This window comes from Embiotoca jacksoni, unplaced genomic scaffold (assembly GCF_022577435.1).
Source record: "Embiotoca jacksoni isolate LCO1_2020_lvr unplaced genomic scaffold, fEmbJac1.0.p SCAF_17, whole genome shotgun sequence".
Classification (NCBI taxonomy): domain Eukaryota; kingdom Metazoa; phylum Chordata; class Actinopteri; family Embiotocidae; genus Embiotoca; species Embiotoca jacksoni.
In genome coordinates, this window is record NW_027185307.1 from 11,819,231 (window position 1) to 11,845,787 (window position 26,557).

The 26,557-nt window shown below is 40.8% G+C and overlaps 1 protein-coding gene across 2 annotated transcripts in view; it reads right to left on the reverse strand.

Moving 5' to 3' along the window:
• dok6 (docking protein 6) overlaps nucleotides 1–16,635 on the reverse strand; it is a 46,348-nt gene extending 29,713 nt beyond the window's left edge. The window contains exon 1 of one of the 2 annotated variants that reach the window (XM_069151629.1): nucleotides 16,337–16,635. In XM_069151629.1, the coding sequence (XP_069007730.1) occupies nucleotides 16,337–16,402 (66 nt within the window). In that variant the 5' untranslated portion in view covers nucleotides 16,403–16,635. The remainder of the gene's footprint in view (nucleotides 1–16,336) is intronic. The other variant, XM_069151630.1, reaches the window with a different exon arrangement.
• Nucleotides 16,636–26,557: the final 9,922 nt, after the last annotated feature.

Here is a 26,557-nt window from a genome sequence, read left to right on the forward strand (position 1 = left end):
TACAATGTGTTTTCCATTTTGCAAAATAGACACATACAAATGGACAACTTAAATATATGAGTTTAAAGTTAAAACTGCTGTAGGTTCAAAATGACTTTCGCATGACTAAAGTTATTGTGATGACTTTTCCTAGTGCATTTGTCCCAACAAACTGAGCAACAAAACAACAGTGACCTTGACCTAATGGAGTTAACAATGTTTGAAACAAGAGCCACAACCAGGCTGCATGTATTAGAGGCAGAACAAAAAGCCATGTAAGAGAGTCCTAAAGCAACATATTTTGAAGTCAGATGGGAAAAAAAAAGACCAAACTCTTCAGTTATAGTGCAAGACTGTATCTGTAAAAAAGAAGGGCTAAGCTCCTAATCCATGTACGCTTTCTTCCATGAAGAACACTGGTGGCAACATCAGTCATGTATTCTCATGTAAGGATGCAGAAAAGAATAAATGGAGTCATATCATGTAAGCCGTTGATAAGAATCTGCTTCAGAGTGCTCAAGATCTTTGATTAGAATGACTCTTAGCAACCAGCGAAATCAACAATGAATTGGCTGCCGAGTGGTCCTGCCTGAAATTATGTTCACTGAAAATAGCATTGCTTGAAAATTGCTTTCCACTCACATCACCAATTCAATTTGACTGACCTTGAGCAAATAATGTAAGTCATTTTCAACACGTATTTTTAGGTATAGGCTGACTGCAGATGAAATAAATGTTATATTCCATACTAAAAAATGTGAGAAAAGTCAAGAGGTTGAATCCATTCTTAAGAAAAAATGAAAAAAAGGCAATTCTTGAGTTCTATAGAGCATCTTTACACGATCAAAAATGAGGAGCACATCACCACACATCCAGGCCTTGTGTATAATAGAGCAGCAAAACAGAGAGAACATTTCAAGGACAATCCAGTCACTTTTAGGGAGGTCTGTCCGTGGCAAGGATAACAGTTCAGGAGGTACTTGGCAAGGTGCAGTTAGTTCATCATTGTGAGCTTGACCACGACAGCAGAGACTGTTGTACGAGGTGGACTGCAGGAAGGATGAGTCAAAGTATGATCACTGAGAGACAGATGGAAGTAGAATGTTCAAAAGGCTCTAAGGTTCAAAGGGAAGCTCAAAACAGATGTGTCGACTTAGAAAATAACCTTGTTTTATGATGGAGTGACATTTAATGTGACAATAAATATCTTAAAGTTCAACTTAGGTTCCTAACACGAGAGTATACAACCGTGACTGAGAGGTCTGCTAGAGAATTTAAGGACTCAGACACCTCATGGAACAAAGTAATGAGCCATCTTTGAAGCCACAGTCATTTTCTGTAAGTGGCCTCAAACACAAAGTCCATTCACTTCACAGAGCATTATCAAACTTCTGCCATTATTGAGGAACTGTCTTGCCTCTCAATAAAATATGGGCCCTATTCCCCCCAGAGGCAAAATCACTCGTCATTTGGATGAAGTGAGGAACTGTCTAAAGACATGAAAATGATTTCCTATGACAGCTCGCTTCAGCTAAATGACTAATCACAAGGCAGAATAAAAATAGCTGTCTGCTGGATTAGGAGAACTGGTGAATATTGAAACACAATCGCAATACCTCAGAGGCACGAAAGCATTTATTACTCCTCAGATATTTGATAAAAAAAAAAGAAGGGACAGATGTGGGAGGTTTATAACCTCTTGATGATTCATGTCCTACAAATTCTGATTTAAAGATGATTGCTGCTGTACTTGGAGGCAATATGAGACATGAGAGCACTTCAATCAAGGTAGTCCTGCAACACTCAGACATGATGTTAACTCACTGAATTAAGCTAGTACTTAGGCTGCTGAATAATTTGCTATTTTTAACGGTATTCTGAAGAAACTGATAAACGTTTAACCTTGAAATGACAAAGAACACATTAAAAACATCATGTGACGCACGGCTCCGTCTGTGTTGTTGTTTTCTGTCAAATTCCTGCCAGTAGTGTGGATGAAGTCTTCCTCCTCATTCAGCTCTGCATAAGGTTTAGTGCTCCCTTGGTGATAATGACGCCTGATGGACTATGACAGACCAGACCCGGCAATATCAGCTCCTGGTGCTTGCAATCAATTTCAGAAGGCGGCGGGGTCTATGCTGGGATGTCCATCTTTATAATTTGATTTGTTATCCCGTCGGACAGTTGTTACAGCAATCATTGCAGCGATCACTCCTCCAGCCGCGACCACAGCCCGCGGCTCCCCTTCCCAAATCCTCCCAAGACTCTTCCACCATTTTCACAATTCTCTGCCAAATGCGACGGTCACAAAAAAAAAAAAAAATGTTGTGTTAATTGCACCACCGCTCCCTCTGTCACTCTCTTCCCTTGCCGCCGGCAGTCACCTTTGACTTCATACATAACTCTCATCCCATCCAGCCTACTCCTGCCTTGTATGGAAATATATTTCCCGCCGCATCTAAAATGTTTGGACATCCCATAATTTTGTAATTCGCCCCCGACTACAGCTGTTGGCAGGGTGGCGAGCCAGCCGCGCCCCAGTTAATCATAGATTACTTTATCTGGGCCATTCCAAATCCTCATGTGTAATGCAGTGCTACCTCAGCAGCAAGTAATCACTACCCCCCCCCCCCCCCACACACACACACACGCACACACACACACACACACACACACGCACACACACACACTCCCCCTCCTCACTTTCTCTCCAAGTCTGATTTGTCTCTTGCCCTTCTCTCTTCTAAATTTCTCCTCTCCCATTCCTCATCTCTTTCTTCTGTCTATGCATGATTGGACATTCTCATCAAACATTCATGAGCCAAACTGGTCCCAAAATGTAATATCATAGTATTAGCAGCCCTTATTTCATTTGTTAAGGCCTTGGCTGTGACTGTGTGGCATGACACACAGTATTCATAGTCGAGTATTCATAGCAAAAAACTGGATCCCGGTCACAACGTGGCATGAAATATGATGGACAACAGGTTCCAGCTGATTCCTTGCCAAAAGCAAAGGGTCCGTCTACCCAAGATGACAAAGAGCGCAGGGGCAGGCGGTATTAAATGACCATGTAATGGACAGTAATAAAAGAAGGCAATGGAAAAAAGGGGAGAAAGCCAGAGAGAAGGGAAAATAAGAAAGTAAATAAAGAGACAAAAATACGAGTCCAAACGAGAGCTGAATAAATTTAAGTCTAAATGGCCGTGAAGTGGTGAGGGCCGCAACTGAAAAACGGCAGGCCAGAGCCAAGGAGGCAACTGGCTTCTGTCCTCCATTAGGATTCAAGAAATATACATTTTTCAAGATCTGGAAAGCTGCAGGCCGGAACTTTCTCCAGCAACCATATAAAGTCCCGGCCAATTCACATGCAAATAACATTGGTGAGCGCAGGGAGAGTATTTCTGCTGTTGTTCCTTATTACGGTGGGGAAGACAAGGGAGATGTTTGACCCATGCTGAGCACTATAGCCTTGAGCGAACTAACATTAGTTAAAATGTCACACACTGTGTGGATCCAGCCATCACGCATCGCGGAACGTTTTTTTTTTTTTTTTTTTTTAAAGCACAGTACAAAAATAGCACCCAAATTCTTCTGAAGGAGATGTGGGTCAATATTGAAGTTTCTCCCTCAGGTATGAGGGAGCCAGGAGAAGTAGAGTGGGGATTTTTTTTAGGGAAATTGTATAAAAAGGGCGGCACGTTGCTCGTGTCGTTTTACAGAACGGCTTTTACTCAAGGGCACTGGGCATGGAGACAAGTAGAGGAAACAGTGTTTTTACAGGAAAGGAGAGGACAAAAGATTACACTGAAATCATAATCTCATAATCTACCAATACAGTTTCATAATGTTGCTTACTTTACTGTTCACTATGGTATTTTTACACCGCTATCGATTCCAATGACGCCGAGGTTGGCAGGAAGTTGGCTACAAGGCTGCGGTGGACTTGCGTGCACGTGTAAAACATTTTTACGGCGGAACAGTTTTGCTTCTAGTCCTCATTACGACAATTGTGTGCTCTTTAAACCATCCCTCACCCAAACCTCTTTATGTATTACAGCTTTAGTCAGCAATCCTCTGCGCGCGCGCACACACACACACACACACACACACACACACACACACACACACACACACACACACACACACACACACACACACACTGCAATTTCCATTTAATCCATGTACAAGGCTGGAGCTTTCACAGACAATAACACACAGACAAAGAAGAATTTGACTATGGCAGGATGCCCTCGCCGACAAGCGCACTGAGCCCACCACAGACAGAGGGCAACAATACGGTGCAGTGTTATTTTCTTTTATAAGACTGGAATGAGTTGTCCAACACTGTGTATCCTCGAGCCAAGCGGAATATTAAACTGAACTAAATCCATAAATGAAGGAGAGTACAGTCTGAATGCACAAAAAGGCACAAAACTCCATTTAGGTCTGGCTGTAATGTAGGCAAAGCCTCATTCTCCGCTTTAGTATGTTGGTGCTCGCGTTGCCGGCAGCTTCCAGACCAGCAAAATTAGCATCTAGGCCAACAGGTGAGGGGTTGTTACATGGAAACCAAATCCAGTGCCTCAGAAGTGACCGACTAGCCTCTGTGGGAAGAGAATATAAAGTAAGAGGATGAAAGGTGCTCTTGCCCACAACTTGCATACGACTCCAACAATTGGGTAGCTTAATTACCATTAGCTGACCGCTTGATTATCATATCAATAAAGACTGTGAAATTGAATGAGGCACAGAACCACTGTGCAGTGTTCCAGCAAATATTTGCATGTTTAGAAGGATATTACGAAACGCTGAGTGTTTTCCAGGACACTTTGTGCGAGCGTTTGTTATTTGAATTTCATCAGAAGCCCTAAAAGCAGTAATCCTCATGCATTGGTGCAGTCACCCCCCCCCCCCCTCTCCCCCCGGCTCTCTCTCTCTCCACCCCCCGAGGATTAATTCTAAAGAGGTACTCGCTCACTGATGTTCGGGCTGCTTCTCTGATACGGTTAGCTGTGAAAGCAGCGGGCTCTGTGTCTGCAACAACCATTTCCTCACAACCAGAAAGCAGAGATTTGTGCTCGCTGGAACTAACTTGACTCCGGCACATTCGGTCTGCGAATCAAAGAGGACGCTGGGGGAATGCACGTGTGAGGGCGCGAGCGCGAGGGAGATGTGGACTTCTCTAGTCAAAAAGAACAGGGTCCGATGGAGTTTGTCATATTGTTTTTGTCTCATTTCCTCCAAAAGAACACACTCCCTTGGAATAAGTGGGCTGTGATTCAGTGTCACTCTGTGTCTCAGCATGAAATCATTGAGGAATGCAATTATCACTTCGCCCAACAGACATTTCTCTGAAATGAGAGCGAACAATTGGGAGCATAAGAGGCGGGTGTGAGAGGGAGGGAGGGAGGTAATGTGTCTGAGCGGGGAGGAGCGGTAACACCAGTTAATGTCGACCCCAGTGCCTGGACTGAACTTCTAACTTCCCTTTGGTAAATTAGCTAAATCCTAATCTGCTGGCGTATTTACAATTCACGATGGGTCAAAAGTTTGCCCCATTAACTTCTCTTTCTTTCATATTTCACTTTCAAACTTTGTCCAATAACCGCATGTTTTCGATTGTTTTATGACTCTTAAGAGCCATTATTTCCTCCATTATGACCGTTAAATGATCCGCTCAAACTGACACTGCCAAGGCTACTATTGTGTGCTCCATTTCCCTTGGCAGACCTTATCCAAAATTCATTCCCCGAACAATAATTCTCAGGGAAATATTAAAAGCTGTTTAATAGAAAGGGGATCAGATCGCTGTAGCCTAGACTTGAGGTCATTTCGGCTCATTAGGACGGAGTGCAAGTTTAAAATGCAGGCAGCTTTTGCAGGCAATGGGGGCAATGAAAGTAGAGCTTCATGCCGAGCTGGGCAGGTACCAAACTGTCACCCCAGTGCTCAGCAAGAGGTAAACTATCAGCTTCTTACTATTAAAAGAACTCCCCTGAGAAAGAAAGAGGGAGGGAATGAGAGTGGAGTGTACAAACTCAGCCTCAAACAAACAGAAACAAACAGAGCTCACACACTGACGGGCGACATGAACCGCTTGCTTTTTTTCCCCCCACTTACACAAGACTCTGAGGTCAACCCTTTCTCAACAACACATTAATAATAGAGCGTCTAACAATTAGTGCCACATAAAAATGCCTTGCTCAGTTGATAGCTTGGACATATTTACATTATTCAACAAGGCAATTTGCCTGCATTTAAAGCAGATGAGGTGCAATATTTAATTATTTGTTAAGTAAGAGCATAATAATGTTTACCTATGCACCGCATTGAGCGAATTAAGAACACAGACACAAAGACAAGCCCCTTAACGCACATAGACACACAGCGGAGGCTATCTTTGGCTGCGCGCTGCACTGAATGTGCTTGGCAAGCAGGCCGATGAAAGGTAACTGCAGGAGAAGAACTCTTTATAGATTGTGATTCAAACATAAAAGGTAGGCGGGGCCTTTTTCCAAGAATAATTTCATCTGCTTCCCGTTTCAAACTGCATGTACACATTTGACTTCTGGGCATGACAACTCATCGGGATTTGAGACAATTTCTCCGGATCACATCGCAACTAAATTGAATTTGGCAACACTTTCAGAGTGATGACTGACTGATCACAGATATCTCAGAGAATCTCTGACAAATCTCAAATTTGTATCTGGTTCTTAAAAAACAAAATGAAATAGCGCACTTTGATACAGAAAGCCAATCACCCTGGATACAAATCATTTGCACACACACACACACACACACACACACACACACACACACACACACACACACACACACACACACACACACACACACACACACACACACACACACACACGAAATCGCCCAAGCGTGTGCGCATATACAAATGCACACAAACACATCGCCCACATACTGTACGCAGGCACACAAACTGAAAGTGAGCTTAGCTGCAGAGTAGAGGCCCCAAGGGGCTGGTCTGTTGATTAATGAGGGGAGGAAGGGAAGGAGAGGAGGATGAAGCAGAAGTGCTAATGGAGCTATGATAGATTCCTCTAGGCCTGTTGTTTTATAGGTGAGTCTCTAGTGTATCTGTGCAATGTAACTGTAAAGCCAAAGCCCGACATGGGGGGTGAAATATGTCAATCAGACGGAGGCAGATATGGAGAAAAATACCCGTACCTTTTGAAATCACAACATTTGAATATTATTTAAATACTTTTTTGAGCAACAAAATAGAGATTCAAATCCAAAACAACTCTACCAAAACCAGGCTCTCTTGTAAAACATTACAAGGAAACAGACCCTTTGCTAACTAACTTCACGAAAACTGTGACTGCGGGAACATCCAATTTGTTCATGACTGCAGGCAGGTGGAGAAAAATCTCATTGAAGTAGAAGTACAGTATTAAAATAGTCTTAAAGAGAAATAGTCTTTCCCTAAAAGTACTCACTGACTTGAAAGAAAGTGGTAATGCTCATCTAAAATAAATATATTTGGTCTAAAATAGACTTTACTGTGAAGAGAAGTGGGTATAATTCATCTCTGAGATTTGGCTTTGATATATTATATTGATGTTGTCCATTTTTTAAGTTTTAGAAGATTGTCCAGTATAATACAGACATGAACCAGCAGAACAGAACAGGAATCTGAGAGAAATGGAAACCATTAGTTTGAATACCTACTGTATTTTGTGCTAATGTATTATCTTTTTCTTGATTGCATTTTTAATATTGTATGGCTTTGTGGCTGTGCTCAACCCCATGAAGATCGCATTTATATTTAGCAGGTACAAACTGTTCACCATTCACCATCTCAGGTCATTTTATTAGTGTACTTTGTTCAAAGTATTGGACAAATTACAGTTCTGACTTAATGGTGGTGCTGGAGGAAAAACTCAAAGGATTACAATTCATCCTAATGGGGGACATGAGTATAAAAGAGTTCATAGCAAGCCATCTAATATTTCACTCAAAACCACAAATGTGAATCGAATGGTGGTACTATGAGAAAGGAGCCTCGCCAAAGTTTGTACGTCTCACCCTCTGGGGACTATGAATGTCAAATGTACAAATTATCATGACTATTCGTATAGTTATAGAACTCAATGAAGAGATATTTCAGTCTGGACCAGTGTGGTGGGCAGACTGTCCAACAGACTGTCAGCCATTCATACAGAGCAATACCACCACGGCTGAAAAAATACGAGGCACAATAAAAGAGAGTGTTGATACAATGAGGCTTTATTAACCACAAGCCTTTTCATGGTGCATTACTTAATGAACTGGGTTTTGCACATTACTAACTACTAATAACAACATCTGTCCCTGTTCACGACAAAAAGCTTTTCTTATAATTAGGAACAACGGGAATCAATGAGGTGAAATGTTGGAGTGAGGTGAAGGCAGAGATTTATTTGTGAAAGTGACTATATAATAGAGGTTCATTTTTCACCATGAATAACGACTGTTGGGCTGTTGTCCCCATGTCCTGCTGGAAATGTAATTCATCAGGGCCAATAAGAGCTGGCGATTTGTCTTCAGGTCTTTGTCTGATGGAGGAAGCTGATGAACACCAAAGGAAATGACCAAACAATGTGTAGCTCTGCATATCTGTGAATTAATGCACCAGGCCCAAAAACATCCATCACAAAAAGAGGAACTAAGAGTAAGCTATGCAAGCGCCCACAAGGCACAAATAAAATCATGAACAAAGCTACATTCAAAATCCTCTATTTGCTTCAGTTATATAGTTAGTAATAACACAGAAGAGCAGAATGCAGATCATTTTAGCCAGTGATGGTAAGAAACAAGCGTTTTACTAATATATATCTATTCTGATTTCATTGCACAACCTCAGTCACATTTATCCGTGTTGTTAGGAAGTCTCAATTGCTGAAAGTCTAACACAGCTGACGGTGTATTTTCTACGCTCCACTGACAAGTACAGTTCCTGCGATGAAAAATCTCCTGACATCCACCATTCTGGACAGCCTGTCATTGTTAATAGTGAGTGCATGGAAGTGGCAAGATCCTATCTTAAATAGCTGTGCCATCTTGGACAATAGACACATTGTTCTGCACTCCTTTGCCTCTGCTTTGGGTGGTTGCCTGTGTGCCAACACAGGGGGAACATACCCACACACCATCACAATACATGCCGTCCTCATAAAGGCCACTGGTTGCTGGACACAAATACCCACTTGTGAGTCCAAAACAGCTGAGAGAGACAAAAGAGGGATAAAAACTGTTGATAACGGCTAATGGAGGGAGTTACTGTACACAGACGGGAAGAGAGCAGCACTGGGTCCAAAAAAGTACTTAAAGTGTAATAACTCTTGATTTTGTGGTTATATTTAATGACCAAAAAGACAAAAACCTACTTTATTTGAGCTTTTAATGTCTTTGTAACTATGTAGTGTAAGCAGTCAGCTAAGTCTCAGACTCGGGCACCAAAGGTCTCCATAGCCAAGCCTTTTGAACGTTTTAGTATCTCTTTCTAAAGATGTGCGTTTTAGAATCACTGAAGAAATCTTACTCATGCCAATTTCAGTCATGAATAGTATGTAATGGTATGCACCATTGTTATGTTTTTCCCAATAAGAGTCTACATTGTTGGAGTCCAAGCTGAGGAAAATATTGTTTGTTCTGAAATGGCTGTTTTAAAGTGGTAGATTATGTTTATTGAATACATTTGATGATTTGGAAGTTCCCTGTGTTGCTTGAAACTGGTTGAGGATGAGCATTAAAGTTACATTGGAATTTATCTACAGTTCTTTATGTGGTCAAGACATGAGAATCGGGAATGCAAGAAATAATTATTTTCATTTTCAATTAATTAATTCTCAATTAAAATAATCTCTATGTGAAAAACAAACAAACAAACAAACAAAAAAAGGCTCTTCATAATTTCTTATAGAGTAGTCTGACTCACCGGATGTAGAATGCTGCTTTAAACCTGCCAATGGTGGACTATTTCAGTCAACATTCTCCTCCCCTCCCTTGTCTTTTCTTTTTTTTAAATCCCCATCACAAATGGGAAACAACATCAACAACATCCAGGCTGCAACTCACACCCTGAAAGAGGAAAAGTTTGACGAAGATTTGGATCAAGCAATAAGACCGGCCAGCTCACTGCTTTTTGGTCTTTTATTATAACCATTCATTATGCCCCTCGGGAAAGTGTTCCACAAACACAAGTTCCCGCCAAAGCTGCTTTGCAATGGCGCTGTCACTGTAACCAGTGCTTAGAGCCGCCCAAGACCATTGTGATTGGTTTAAAGACCATTCTCCAGCGCTGGGACAGTGGGACAGCAATAGGTCTGAATGTGCGTGACTAAGAACTCTGATGTTTTCAAACACATTGGTGTTGACCGATCAACTGTCCAATTATCCTAACTGAGAAGTTGAAACCAGAGAATGTTTGTCACGTTGCTTAAAAACACAGGTCAGGTTGTTCCTATTCAGTTGATTGATTTATAAATCAAATAAGTGCCACTTCAACTGGAGTATTTACAACCCTAATTTCTTTCCCAATAGTGCAAAGACGAATAGATTCATGCATTTTATATTAATCCCATGAGTAAACATTCATGATTAGTGTCTAACCACTGAGCCATTATGGCTGATTGAAGTATTACTCCATGTAATTTGATGTGTTCAAACAGTCACAACAAATTATTCCTCACTGTCAATTTCTGCCAAATCTTTGCGGGGGAAACTTTGTTTTGTACTTCTTTAGTCAAACACTGAAACCTGCAAAATACCTCCCAACAAGACCAGAGCTGGTGAACATCTAACACACACTCAGCTGCAGGAGTTGTTTATGTTCTAAGTCCTTTAATTGCAAAGGGCTATTTGCAACAAAACTAACTGTACTCATACACAACACTCATAAAAAAATTATTTCAAGGCCCCAAATCACTTCTGCAAACCTATCAACAAGACTGTAGTGGTCTTTTTGCAAATGATATCCTTGTGTTAAGATGATGAATACCTTAAACTCTCAGCCTGCAGCCCCGATTATTGGTTTACTGATTATTTGTTTACAGCCAGACTTTTGGCTGATTGTATTTTTACTCCTCCATATTCTGGACCAGAAATAATGCCTTTTTAATGTGTTTTCTGCTTTGACATTTAATGTTGCAGTTTGACCAGAGCGCTCCCAAAACTGCACTCATACGGCAGTGGAGTTGTCCCTTTCTATTGTGACTCGCATTAGCAGTACATTATGTGCTGTATTTGTATATTTTTACAAAATATGTTACTTTGTTGATTTTACTTTTAGTTGTGCTTGAATTTAAAGGAGAAAGTTAGACCAACTGTAATGGCGGTAGACTCCCTGATGGTCTAAAGCACCTCCGAATCGTAAGAATTTATTCCAGCTCACTAACTGATTTTGAAAATCAGTACAGTTCACAAGATGTTGAGCGAGAGGTGGGGAAATGTGGGATTTGTTCTTCTAACTGGCAGCAAATTAAATTCCATATCAGGGTTTGTAAAGGCTATGGTGGTGTTACCTTATAAAATATGACTGATCCTATTTTTAAAGGCGCTATAATCAATACTTTTTATATATAACAACAGCTCAAAATATGTGTAACATGAAAGGGGTTATTTGTTGTCACCTAGCAACAAAGAATTATGATTCTGTAGTTCGGCTCTATCCAGCTTTATAGCATCTTTCAGCTAATTGTTTTGCTTTTGCAGTCCCCAACCTTTTCTGTTTTGAGTCATTACCATCGCTCTAACATTATTATGGCCACAGCAGAAAGCTGTATTCAGTGAAAAAAAAAAAAAAAAAAAGGCTGACAAAATGACACTTTACACATTACATTTGACCCCTTTAACATTATGCAAAGTCATGTGAACCGTTGGTAATAAAGGCATTTTAAGTTTGTATGTAGAATAAGCAAATGCTGAGTTTACTACATGTATTTGTTGAGATAAAATGATTCTGTTTCAGTGGTGAGAAATAACATTTTAACAAAAACCCATCTAAGTGTGAAGTCCATGTGTGAATTCCTCTGTTTTCCTCTTAAAACACTACGTACCTACTGTACCTGTGAGCCAGCATCTGACCTGCAGCTCCTTTGAAGTGTCAAAGCATGTTTGTGAGAAAATGGCAGACAAACTCACCTACAGTGAACTCAAACTGACCAATTTTGTCAAGGCTCAAAGAAAAGTTGGAGAGACGGGGGAGAAAATATTCAACAAGTGACCTTTTCTATTTACCACCGTGATCCTAAAGCTGCGAAACATGCACCTGGACTGAGACTGTCACACAAATTACTAAAAGGTCACGTTATTCAGCCTTTCAAGAGGAGTCCATCCCACTGATAGCACCAGCCTGGTTTTGCTGAAAGGTAACAAAGAGCCTGCATTGATGACGCCAATATCACTTCTGCTGTTTTCCAAGACACAGCCGGATTTTGTTTTTCTTTGCACAGAGACATTTCACTTGTTTCATGTAGTTTGTCTTCATGTAGTAAAAAAAAATACAAAAAAATACTCAACGGTACAAAGCCAGAGGATTAAAATTAATTGAGAATCCACACACTGTTCTCTGGCAGCAGATTGTTTACTTGTTTGTCGGGCGCATGTGCGTGCCAACTCTTCAACGTTGAACCAAGCTGGTTTGTGTATGTGTGTATTTGTGTCTTTGCACTGTGTCGGGGGGGGGAATAGCCTGTTGGGGTTATGGAGGGTGCAATGTGGGGTGATGAATAGGATGCTTTTGTGCTCGGTCCCACAGCTGTCTACAAACCAGCGAAGGAGAAGAAAGGTGAGAGAGAAACGGGGGACACGGTGAGGGAGATGGCCAGATATAGAAGAAGAAAAGAGGAAGGGAGATAAAGTAGGGGAGAGAGGATGAGAGCGACACGGTTACATGTGGGGAGTGCAGGTGAGAGCTGGAGGACGAGAGGTGAGAAGAATGGGTTTCAAGGTGAGGAAGAGGAGGGAAATGTGAGAAAGCAACGGAAAGAGAGACTACTTGTGCATTCAAGAACACTTGCATTGTCTCTTCAGCCAATGAAGAGACAAAGAAGTTGGCAAATGTAGTAAACCGCTGACATTCATGTCAGTGAAAAAGGAAAACAAACGTCCCCCCCCTCAAAAAAAAAAAAAAAAAAAAGGGTAGAGAAAGTGCCCCAGTCGGTAATTTTGATCACTCTGCAGAACACAGGTCTGACCTCGTGGCCTCAACCTTCACACATGATGGGGTCTGGAAATGAGCCAATCATAGTGAGTGATGCTGATGAGTTCAGCCAAAGCTGTTGGTGTTGCTGTGGCCACTTTAATACATATCACATAAGGAGAACCATTCAACTACTACTTTTTTTTTTTTTTAATAAAAAATAATGTATAATACATTTTAAATGGCACAGCATTACAATGGAGACCAATGTGGGAGCATTAGAAGGTCAGCTGTGATGCAAAGTCTTGATATGTGATATTTGAGAGACCTTTAAGGCACCGGAAAAACATTAAATAACCATCACAAGAGGAGGAAAGCACCAAGGACCTTTCTGGCCTAAAACTCCAGCTGAGTTGAAACAGTTCACACAGAATTCAGCTGCTGTGACAGGCCGGGCATGAAACCTCAATACTTCTTCAGAAAAGAGCAAAATCTGAGAACCAAAGCCATCAAGTCTCGAGTCATAAATCCATATTGTTTCCTTCTTTTTTTTTAATCAAATAGCTCCTAATTTAGATTAAAATGTTGCCAATTTGAGGGGATTTTTGATTTGACGAACTTTCCTGAAATGCTGCTAGTGTTGATACATTCAATGTTCAAGCATTTTGGTTGTTGCGCTGAATAGATTTGACATGATGAAAAATTTATCCACAAAAACGTTGGTGATCAAGCAGAAAATGCCTAGAATGCATTAGTTCTGGTTTCTTAAATGTGAAGATTGTAATTTTCCTTTGTCTTGTACGATAATAAATTTAATATCTTTGAGTTTTGGACAGTTTGGGCAAGTAAAATACGGACGATGAAGATGTCACCTGTTCTGTAATCTCGCAATGGGAATATTTAACAATTAAATATTAAACTTCTTTTTTTTTTAAATTTGAGGGACAAAACTTGACTAAAGATTTGAGAATATGATTTTATCAAAGAAAAAAAGGGCATTTTTACAAAATAAAATGGTCAAAAATAAGTTAACAAGAAAAATATTGGTTTCATATCAGTAACAAAACTCCGGTTGCAAATCAGATGTATTGAAATATTTTAAAATTAGACCCCAGTGACAGGATGGATCGATGGCTGGATCGCTGTGTTGCACTTTTTCCTGCATTTCATTGATGAAAAATCCAAAGAAGCAAAGAAGTCGGTGCATCTCCCTGTCCATGTTACTGAATATGAGCGTATTCAGTTACCCCTCTGGTCTGAATCTCTCCACAGCATACTGTATGAGAATAATGATGCCTCCAGTCTGGCTCCACAGCCATAAACATTATTGAGCTGCTGAGTCATCAATAACAAGAAAAAATTAGGATAAAAATAAAATAAAGTTAATATGATGCAAATGGGCTGCAAAACAACACTTTCTTTGGATTTTAGCCAACTGTGAATCATCCCGCTCCAACCATACGTGTATCTTTCCGGTCAGCCCACACGTGTCCCAAATTTGGATTTTTATCTCTCATAATACTCAAAAATAACAAATGAAATGATCCAGTTTCGCAATGATGATGATTACCCCTGCAGAAACAAATGAAGGGTAATCACAGAGATGTATCGGTGCCTGTTGATTCAGACATACAGCTGTCTGATCCTCAGTTTGGTTGTTTTGCTCTGTCCGATTCAAAATGAAAATTGTCCTGGAATAACTAACCCCAGCGTGGACGGATAAATGCTTTTTTGCCTGCCCACGCTGGGGTCCTCTGAGGCTATCGCAGCATGACTTTTCTATGATGACACGGAAGCGAGCGGTGGAGGGCTGAGGGAGTGGGCGATCAGGACACAAACTGCTTCTTCTTTTTTTTTTTTCTCCACAAACAGCAGGATGAGATGCGGAGCTGGCAGCGATATGCCATCCATACCTCGAGCGCAGCCAACACAGCATGCGTCCTCACTGGCTTTGCAAAGTCACAGGCTATCCACATCTCCTTAATGCATCTCGCTAGTAGCATATGCACCAAGTAAATAAACAAGAGTCAACTGTATATGAGCAAGCTAATTTGCATGTCAGCAACAAAGAGATGTCTTGTGCTTCCATTTGTTCACGTCCCTCGCTGGCTGCTTCTCTTTCTCCCAAAATCTCCAAGAGTAATCAAAGATAGCCTCAATAGCGGCAAACAACGGCAGAATAGTGTTGATGAAGCCAGGTGATGATGTGAGGAGACAGACATCATTAGCCCCCATCATCACACTTCATCAGAGGACAGGAAGTGTGGCCGCTCTGTTAGCGTAATGAGCTGGAAGTATGAACAAAAGCAGATGGCTTTATGAGTCAGACAATAGGGCGCTCATAATTGAATATATATCATTCATTTCAATTTAAGCAGTCGAGGCATTTTTTTTTTTCCCTCCTTGCCGTACCTCAATGGAAATCCATTATCTAGGCATTGAGGAGCTGAATCAGCTGCACTTCAATGAGACTTTACAATTATGGGAACAATTCGTCGAGGCTGAAAGAGAATTAAAGTATAGTAAGGCTGTGCCGACTGACAATCCCCAATGCTACAAACAACACTCGGCGTTGCTGTCGTCCATCTTACAGTCATCATACCACAATAATAAAAGGACTTAAGTTACCTTATTAGACCCACCAGTATGTCACAATACATGTATGGCGTATTTGTGTCTTTGCTATAACATCTCTATTATTTCCTATTATTATAAATTATGGGATGAAATTTGTAAAGTTGGTTACCTGTTAAAAAAAAAATGTTTTACCTGAAAGTCGTGAAACTAGTTACAGCCTTAACTTTCTAAAAGAAAATAAAGTTACAGGCTTCAGAAACTGGAAACAAAAAAGGGGGTATGATTTCTATCCACATGCACATGACATCAGCTGTCAATCATTCAGACTTCACCAACATCTCAGCGTGTGCAGAAGTGTTTGTGCACGAGGCACCAAGAGAAACTTGCTGCTCGCGCTGCTCTAATCTGTTTTTCCTCTTGAAGAGCTCGCAGCAGGACGGCTGCCGATGGAGCAATAAAAGCCTCTTTCTTAATCCAGCTGCCCTTGACTGCAAACAACTGGAACTCCTCTTCCCCCACTCCTCCTCCTCCTCCTCCTCCTTTTCCTCCTCCTCCACCACCTCCTCCTCCGCCTATTTCTCCTCCAACGCGCCAGACAGCAAGTGCAACAGTACTCACCCCCAGTTTCTTACTCCGTATCCTCACGTATCCCTGCTTGACTATGTCGTTGAAGTTGGAAGCCATGGTGAGGGGAAGCGGGCGGCTTCCTGTCCGAAATGAGGGGGCAAATCAAATAAAGTGACCTCTTTTTGAGTGTCGAAGTCTTTTACTTTGAGGCGACTCGGTCCGTCTGACATCCAGCAGCGGGAGAGCGAAGCCGTGGGCAACCTGCTCCGGTGTCGGCTAGCGCTCAGGCTGGCCGGCTTCAGCGGCGCGATCCATCCGGGAGAGGAGGGAGATACCATTCGTCAGCTGATTCACTTCAACCGGAGAGGAGAGCAGAGCAGAGGCGCGCTTCCTGGACCACACCATCCCCGGAACAGCGAGGGGGTGGGGGATATCTGCTGAGGAGGGGGGCACTTTTTTTTTTTCTTTTTTTTTCTCAAAAGCCATCGACTCATTCAGATATCCTCGCACTTGGATATTTTCTTTCTTTTTTTTCTTTTGTAATATTATTATTATATATATATATATAAAAAAAAGTACTGTGCACCTGGATTGATAACTACAATGACTCATTTCCCCGAAGGACCTATAGGTTAAAGGTTGTCTACTGGATTAGCCGGCGTTGGTCTTATTGGTGGACTGATTATTTCACTCTAATTATTTCAGTCATTTTATGAGGACCGAGTTCGGTCATAATATTATTGTCATATGGCTATGATCAAATATTTGTATAAGTAACTTTTAAATGAGAAAAATAACACAGTATTTCACGTACAAATAAATAGCTAAATTTAGTCAGTTGAATTCATTCAATTTGTGGATTAATTACGAGTTTATTATTTCAACTAATGTTAATTACTTTAGATTTTTGCCCTATAACTGCATTGCATGAAAATAGTTTTGTTTTTGCTGATCACAGCCAGTTGAATTAAATTGCTGACTTGTAAGCTGTTGAAATGGTGCTATGTAGAACCAAACATATTAAGATATTGGGTCATTAAGACAGAATACATTGTTGTATATTTTTACATGTTGCCACTTTAAAATTTCCCAACTTCTCATTATAGTTGTTCTTTTGTTTTGTTTTTTTAAATCTGAAACAATTAGTTGATTAATAGATTAAGCAAAGACAGAAATTTAATTGGACTTAATTTAATAATCATTCAAGCTTTTTATTTACAGTTTTTGCTGCTTCCAGCTTGTCAGATGTGAAAAATTTGCCACTTTTCATAATTTTGTTTGATAAAAAATTATCCTACCATTTCATAGATTAGCCTCTCAGTTAAAAAATCTACAACAATTATCAGACCAATACTAATAATACAATTATATGTTTGTTGTAAACCTTATATTTTTAAAGGCACTCGGTTTTGTAAATGTTGACATTGAGTGGTCAATAATAATGTTACACGCTCATGTCATTTGAAATATCGGCAGTGAACCAGTTAAAGCAACATATTTTTATGTTTTGCTGTACAACCAATACAAACGTGGATTCTTTAGATTAGCTCAGGAGTTTGTCGTTCATCCTTTAGACCACTCAATTCCTGTTAAGCTGGTGCTCAAGGTCAAAATCAAGGTGCTCACTTTGATCATTTACAACACTCGATGTATTTACTTCTTGTTTTGTAAATTTGTATGTAACTTTTGAAACCTGAAGTAACCATTCAAATTCAGTCCTCTGCTCTTTCCCCTAAACAATATGTTCAAAGAAAGTATGCAAATATACAACAGAGCTCAGTGTTCAGGCTAATTGGCAACACACTTTGTACCTTGCCTTTTGGTTATTACCTGTCTGAGTATGAATATAATTTCCATATTTTTCACCACACAGCCCACTAATAAGGAAATACATTTTTAGATTGCCTGTGTGCTAGCGCTGTCTTTTGTCATGATTAGGTGGCCCTGAATTGATGCTGTTTGATTTGTTGAATAATAAAACAAGATTGTCCGGTTGCCCTATAAAAGGATCAAATGAGATGTAAGCAAAGCAGACTGTACAAAGCATACAACCGCAGCGTGCTGCTTGTATGTTGTGGATACAATGCTGCAGATTGGCAATAAAAAAAAAAAAGCACAGAAGCAAATTTTGATCCCTGCCAAAGCTCTAATCCAAATCAGGATGTAGTGAGAGGGGTAGCTTGGGTTGTGCAATCGCAGTGTCAAATCCTTGGTATTAGACAGCAGATGGCTCAGGTACATTGTTATGACAGGCTGCTGTTACTTATGTTGTTTAAACTGTGAAGAAGAGAGGTGGCTTATGTAAAGAGTTATACAGTGCATATAACAATATGATTAAGTGAAGCTCCGAGTCTTTTAATCCCAGAATACATCTTTCCAGATTTCCTTTCTTTATCACTTTCAAGTCCAACAAGCAACAGAGAAGAGATTTTATTTGACAAATGAGGACACAAATGTTCCAGTGCAGCCTGTCTATTGTTTCTCCACACATTATCCTATTGCTCGTACTAATTTATTTATTTGTTGTTTTTCTCTGCAATGAAATATCCTCTGCTGAGGGGAGGCTTTGTTCGGCGCGGCATTGATGGCTGCCACTTTGAGGAGTGCTATTCTGTCAAGCGTCAGCTTTTGAGTCCGGAGGTAAAACTCAATGTATTTTCATCACATTCACAGGGGCACACAGAACAGCAAGCTGCCACCCCTCCAACAAACAGCTTGACTTTGATAGTCTTCATATCTCCCTGGATGTGTCCTCAAATTTCAGACTTGTCAAAGTTGTTTTGTCTTCATAATCCTCTTTGTACAACATGGCCCCGTTCCATTCCCGCTGCCTTGTCATCCCCTCTCTAGGAAAACAATGCTGACAGCAACAATTTCTTTTCATGGCACTAAACATTGTGCTCTGGTGACTGTCATTACTAGGAACTGTCCTAGTTTTGGGGAAGTAATTGCCTGCCGTGCTACAAGGACCAACAACCGGCTCGGCCTCATGTTGGTCTCAGGTAGCGAGGCTGCATGCTCAGCGTGTAGTGCTGCCACACAAACCAACATATGGCTCCGACATACATGAACGGCTGCCAACGGGGTCAGATGTGGTGAGACTCACTCAAGAGCAGAGACCTTCACCAAGGTCAGGAGCAAAGCAGCCAAATATGTGCTGAGCTGGAGAAAACAACTCTTGTCCAATATGGCAACTTATCAGGTACTGACCTCATAATCATTGCCATTTTTCATACACGTTTCGCATCACAACTCCCTTCACGTCTATGATGATTAATACGGGGTAGACTGAGCTGCTTGCAGAGAAACCAACATCATCCATTAAAGCGCTAAGCATTCCCCAAAAAAACTACCCCGAATTGTTTATTCAGTCACCGCCGAGGCAAAAGCAAAGTTTAGATGGTTTTGATGGTCTGGTGAAATATTAAAATTGCCTTTTTCATTAAATGCTTAGTTTGTCTCACAGCTATTTGGCAAACATTCACAAGCACAAACAGCTAAATAATTAACACATTCTAAAAAGATAAGCAGGGTGAATGAGAAGAAGAGAGGGAGCGTGAAAGCAAACTGCTTAGTTGTTTGCCAGGTAAGCATTTTTGCACGTAGGCGGAGGAGAGAAAATAGAGATCACACAGGCAGAGTTATGGTAATGTTCTGCTCCGGGTTTTTGTGCTCAAGCTTTTTACAGCAACTCGTATCAGCCTGATATGTTAATAGGCACAATGGGATTTGGGTTTGATTAAATGTCAATGCCTGGAGGAGAAAAGCTAGTGTGGAAAGAGAAAAAAAAAAAAGCTAGTTTCTCAGAATAAGAGAGGTAGGTTGTTCTGAGCTCAGTGGGTCCTTGGCCAAGCAAGGAGGAGGTTGGTCAGCCACACAGTATTGGACAGCAAAGGTTGTATGTAGTCCCAGAGGAGCAGGCCATGACATATTTGTGATTTACTCCATAACAGCTAGAGGAAGAAGTGTTGGAGGGCTTCTCTGTCCTTCTATAGAAGGTGAATCATGAGAGTGGGCGAATCAAGAGGGTCCCTTACTTCAGTCACAGATGAGTGTTCGAGCAGAGTATATAAGCCTCTTACAAGGGATCCTCTCATTACCAAATTAACCAAAAAAATAGAAGAGCTCAGGATAAGATTTAATTTGCAGCAGCATGTCTTCTTCTACAAATTAATTTGCAAAGTGATCAGATATACCTTTCCTTTTAAATTCCAGCCATCTCAAATGAAATAAAATAAAGAGTGCATTTGCATTCAGACAGGAATTATAATTGTAAATGAGTGCACAAGTCAGAAAATGAACTTTGGAGATAAACTCTGCAGGTACACCAATGATCATTATGTTAATGGGAGAGGATGTATGGAAATACAAAGAGAACGCTGGTAAATAAAGTGAGTGTAGAAAAAGACATACGAGGATGAAGCAGAGGGGAGAATACAAAACAAAATGAAGAAGAGAGGCAAGGGCACGGACACCTGAATAGAAAAGGAATGGATCACTCTCAGGGACAGAAAGGACCATTCCTCCTGTTGGTTTGACCTAGTCTTTGTGTCCTAAATTGGGGTCCATCTTGTGTCACAGTGGGACTGAACTCTGGGCTGGATCTCTGGAGACTTAGCCGTTTTGCTGCTGTGGCATTTCTTAGAGAAAAACGACCAGGGGAGGCTGAATCCACAGTTCATCAGACTCAGCTACTCATGGAAGATAGAGGAGTAAAATAGCTGCCTCAATACACTCCCACAAGGGTGATGAGACGCCTGTTTTGTCTTTTTTGTTTTTGTTGATGTTGTTGGTACTGCACAGCTAATGTAGGGACCCAAAGTCGGATTCATCAACCTTCTAAGTAAAGGAGTGGCTGGTCTTGGATCACTGACCGGGTCCTTCATGCAACTATCTCATTAATTTTGATTGTGTGTTTCATACTCAGACAAGAATGATGATGAATTATAGACTGGAATTGAATTATAGCAGACTTTTTAGAGTTGTTATTCTAACATGTCACTAATCATTTTTCTCAAAACATTATTATTTTTATGTTAATCAATTCATTTAAAGTTACAATGCCAACATCATATTTGTCGTGCATTTTCTTACTCTTGGTCACCTTTTATTTTAAATCTCAGTTTTATTAATTCTATCCATGTCTTCATCAGTTGTGCCCTCCACAGTGAGGTCAAAGGTCAAGGTCAACTACAAAGCACCACACATTAAGCCAGTGGGGATGTTTGCTGGAGGACACCCCAGCAGGACAGATGCTCATGTCAAGAGGGTGTGATCCAAGGTCTTCAGGTCTGATCACACTCTCCCTCCTCAGTGTGCCACCCCACAGCCGCTGGTCCTCAAGCTCTGTAAACACTCTGTAATTATACATTCATCAGCTCATGTGGTGCTGAGTTTCTTTAACTCATCATAGCCTCCCCAACTGAAAAAAGAAATGAGTGGAGACAGACAAGCGTGACTAATGTGTATGCCCTGTAGAGGGCAATATTGTCTGCAGCGCTAGGAGTACTTTGAAAGGGCTGTTTAAATGTCTTCATGTTTCATCTGTATGACAATGAGATCTCTCTCCTTGTGCTATAATTTTATAAGGTGATGAATAAGCAACATAAGCTGTGTCACAAATCATTTATATTGCAGCATAAAAGCAAATATCAGTCAGTTACAGAGGAAGTGATTTGTCATTTATGTTTTAAATCCATATATATAAAGATGCTTTGTGGCCTGTTGTTGCTTGTGCTTGCTCTTTATCATTGTGGATCTGCTTTAATGTTTAAGTGAATCACTGTTTAAGTGCAGATCCATGCATTTCTTTACAAGAGGTGTTTTTCCTGTCCCACAACTCAGTTTAAAAGCAGTTATAACAAGTATTATCAGAGCAGCTGAGGGGCAGATTTGGCTAAAACTTTGCCTTGAGCACTGCAGGTTATTGACTTCCGTATTTAATCTGACAGGTTTAATATAAAACAGGTTATCCTTGTGCTTCCCTCAATGGCCGTGGCTTGTGGGCCCTTCCTTCTTCGGGACTGGCAGAGGCACATGGGACTGCAGGACTCAGCGTCCAGGTTGGAACAAAGCTACTCTTTTACCTCCAGGGCCCGCTTCACAACGGCTCATGTGTGAGCATGGAAAAAGAGTGGAAATCAAACCTCCTCCATAAATACATGAAAGGTCAACGATGACGTCAGAGTGCAGGGACAGCCCCGTCCATGACTTTGCGGCCCATCTTCGGTGGTTGATTCGTTGCAACTCTTTATATTTTGCACTCTGTGCAGCTTTGACCACGATCCCAACACAGACATAGTAGTGCACTACTGTCACAGAATTATGGTAGCCCACTGCTCACAGTGTTTAATGTGCTGCAGGCTGCTACAAAAGGAATTTTGCTGACTTGCAGAAAAAACTTGAAATCAAACTTATTTTTGGATTCCTTTTGATGTAGTTTACAATGAGCTGTTGTTGTTGTTGTTGCTTTATTTAATGAGTTTTCTCAGTTTTCACTCTTCATGCTGTTATCCTCTCCCACTACCCCTGGGCCCTCTAAGCCTTGGCCTAAGACTCTCCCACTTCTTTTTTCTTATATTATGACTGACTGCAGAGGAGTGTGTGTGCCCATCTGCCATGCATGGCCTTATTGTTTGGCCATGACCCTCAACTTGACTGCATAGCTGTTCAGACTGTTTTTGTTGTACTGGCAGGGATCTTACTTTCTGTTCCAAATCTTTCTCAAATTTTATTTTCCTTCTCTTTGCAAACAAGTTTTTGTTTTACTCACAGGTAGTCAGATTGGGCCTTTGAAACTCAGTCCATTTCCTCTATTATCCATGGCTTTGTGTGTGAAGATTGATGCCACATCCCGTGCAACAATATTATTATTGTTGTTATTATTAATGTAATCTCATTTGACTCACATCTGGCGAATAAACAGGAAACCTCGGCCCATTTAGCTGCTCACTTGTAACAATACCCACTGTAAAATTAAGATTGCTATTAAAGATTGTGCTTTTGAAGTATCTGGAGAAAAAATACAAGCTTAAAAATTGTTCCACAAAATATGACTTATGCTCCTCAAAAGGAAACATATTAATGAGTTTTTTAAATGGCCAGATTTGATGCAGACTGTCATTATTTGCTCGAAGGAGCCGTTTAACAGCAGTGCAGTCTGGGAGGCAGCCAGCCCCTCCTGGAGAGGTACCGTAAGCACAAATTTCCCTTGTGCTTGTTTTAGGAATACTTCTACATGTGGCTCACATCTGCATTCAGAGCATAAAACTGCTTCACTGACACCTATTTACACAGGAACAAATGTCCGTTTTGGTGTCGAATGTGTGCAAATTGTTGACAATAAATCATCTGATGTGCAGGGTTTTTTTCACCTCAGTAACTAAGAACCACTTAAAAATAAAGCTGTAGCCTTGTCATGACAGAAGTAAGATGAATGTATGCTCATCATTGTGTGGAGACAGAGATGCCAGTGTACATGAGAGAAGAAAACCATGACAGACAGCACATGTAAATATGCAGATAGGAAATATGTGTTTAGCATAATTTGGAAAGAATAACTCTGCCAGATGTTCTTAACTGGGTTTACTCACCTGGGTATACATGAACAAAATAATCTTGCTGCAGCAAAAGCTCACAATTCTTAATTTTCTATCAAACAAAGGAACCTTTTCTTGTGGAAAGCCTCTTTTATTTGTGTTGGATTGGAAGACAGGCAGGATTTGATCTGTTAAAGTGCCCTGCAATTAACCTGGTACAACACATCAGCCAAGTCTGAGTTTTTGACATTGTGTAGCTGCTGTAACTAAAGCACTCTCCAATGGCACTGTTTTGTTCTGGGATTCAATAAGCGCCACTGCGGCTTATGTTGCAAATATACAGCTGCATGCCATGGCCATTCACACGCAGGCAGCCGTTAGTTTGACACTTGAGTCACACTGCCTGCACCCCAACATGTCACGTACTGCTCTGGCTTTTGTGAGGATATAAATAATGGACAACCTGTTTTATGTTTCAAGGTGACATCATTATAAACATGTTTCATATAAGAATACGAAGCATGAAAACATGTACAAATGGATGTCCAGAAATCCAGTTTTATTGCAATTTGAGCAATACATGCAAAACAATTTCCAATTTCAGTTAAGTTGGGTGGATTGGTCACAGGAGAGCCATTTGGTAATGAATGGTTATTATAAATCAAATGTCTAAGATTTGTCAGAGGTTTGTTTTACAAGCATAGAGGCCTAAAATAACTAAATAATTATATGAGTCACCTTGCCACTCAAAAGCTTATTTTTTTCTCCACCAAAGTACCCACTCCATCTTTGCAAAAACTCATTCATAGTGTGGCTATGTACATGTAATATTTTTGGATCATGCGGGTAAAAAAACCCACTCCCTGTCAAATGTTATGTTTTGTTCATCTGCCAAAGTAAAGGTATGACAAGAAGGAACACAGTCATTACCACTGGCAACCATAACTTTTCACCTCGGTGCTGACGGCTTCCCTGACTGCATCACTGCTATCTGATTCTCATCCAACTATAGTGGGCCAGGCAGCGCAGACACAGCACATAAACAAACAACTGGGTAAAAGAAAAAAAAAAATACCCAAAAATACAGCACATGCACACACATATACAGCACAAAGCACATACAAACTCTGTCTGGCTGCCTCTCTCCACTCTCTTTCCCTCTCCTCAGGTATATATGGTCTCTTTGACACAGTCTGCCAGTCTGCTGCCATGCAGCGCCACATTTAGCTCTGCAAGAAGCGCCAGACTGCAGCAGAGCAGAGCACAGTGAGGAGGTTATTAATGGCCTTCCTTATTTTAAACGACAGTCTGAAAACACTCGTGGCACCATGCAGACCCTGCTAGCTGCAAGCTTGTCTTTCATCCCATCTGTCTTCACGGCACTCAATCTCCTTGGTCCTAATGGGCCTATGGCTGTCGCTCTGTCAGTTTACTCCTAATGCATCCGCCTCTGTCTGGTGGGTCCAATGAACAGTCTCAGTGGGTTGCATGTGAAAGCGCACAATAATCTATCACTATCAAGTAATTTGTTGCAGTTCTTCTTTAATTATTTGAAGGCTCGCAGTATTTTGTTTGTATGTCTAAGTTCTAAAACTCCTCCTGGAAAACTTTGTTAAATTTGTTTTCATAAAGTCTAAGATGTAGGAGAAGATGAGAAACTGTGCAGAGGGTATCCTTATGTTATGCCCATAAAGGTGTCAGAAAATCAAAACTTCACACTGTTTTCTCTAACCTTCATGTTATCTCCCTGCCCTTTTCTCTGTCCTCTGGTCTCTCCCTTTCACTCTCCTGCTCGTCCTTTTACCTTTCATTCTTCAGAGCCTCTGAATGCCACCTATCAACGCACCATGCTGTGAATTTTGACACCTGTCTGATGTATGCCTCTTTTTTCTCTCACAAGACCTGGGTGCACATGGACAGCCTATCAATCTCTCCACAGACCCTTCTCCTGCAGAGCTCGACCAATCACAGGTGATCAAGTTTAAAAAGGACACATTACATTGAGATGTGCAAGGAAGAGCAAGAATATATAAATACAAATAGTGCTAAGGTGTGTGGGAATAGATATAGATAATAAGTTACTTTATACATACTAGAGGTGGTTATGCGTATGTACAGTATATACTGCTGGCTTAGATTGTATTTGAACAATTTGTAGCTACAATAAATAAATGTGTTACTGGGTTTTTGCACAGTGATTGTTTTTGAGTTTTTGGGCGACTCAACAATGAACCTGAAATAATATATAGTACACACTCAAACACACAAATTATCTCCTCATTTCATTGATTTACAACTACACTCATGCGCTTCTCAATGTGTGCACTGACATTTGCTAATGCAAATATATATGTAATTACGATTTCCCTCCCACTGACACCTGTCTAACACAGACAATTAATCTAACAAGATTGCATTAATGTAGTGTCACATTGGTGTCACCAGGCCAGTGCCTCTGCTGTCCATTCAGCCTATCATAGAATATTTAGTAGCACTTGTCAGGGGAATAACAATGACTGGCAGCTTGAGTCACAGCCTGTTGGAGCCAGCAGACATCATAACACAATCAGATATGGATATGGTGGGAAGCCATTATGGGTTGGTAGTTTTGCTCTACTGCTGCTCAGAGGCAAATAAAGAGTGGCGACCTCACTCCCATGTGACAGACACTAAGATGACCCCACTACAGATTCCCAGCGTAAATCAAATACTAACATTAGTCTGAATGAGACAT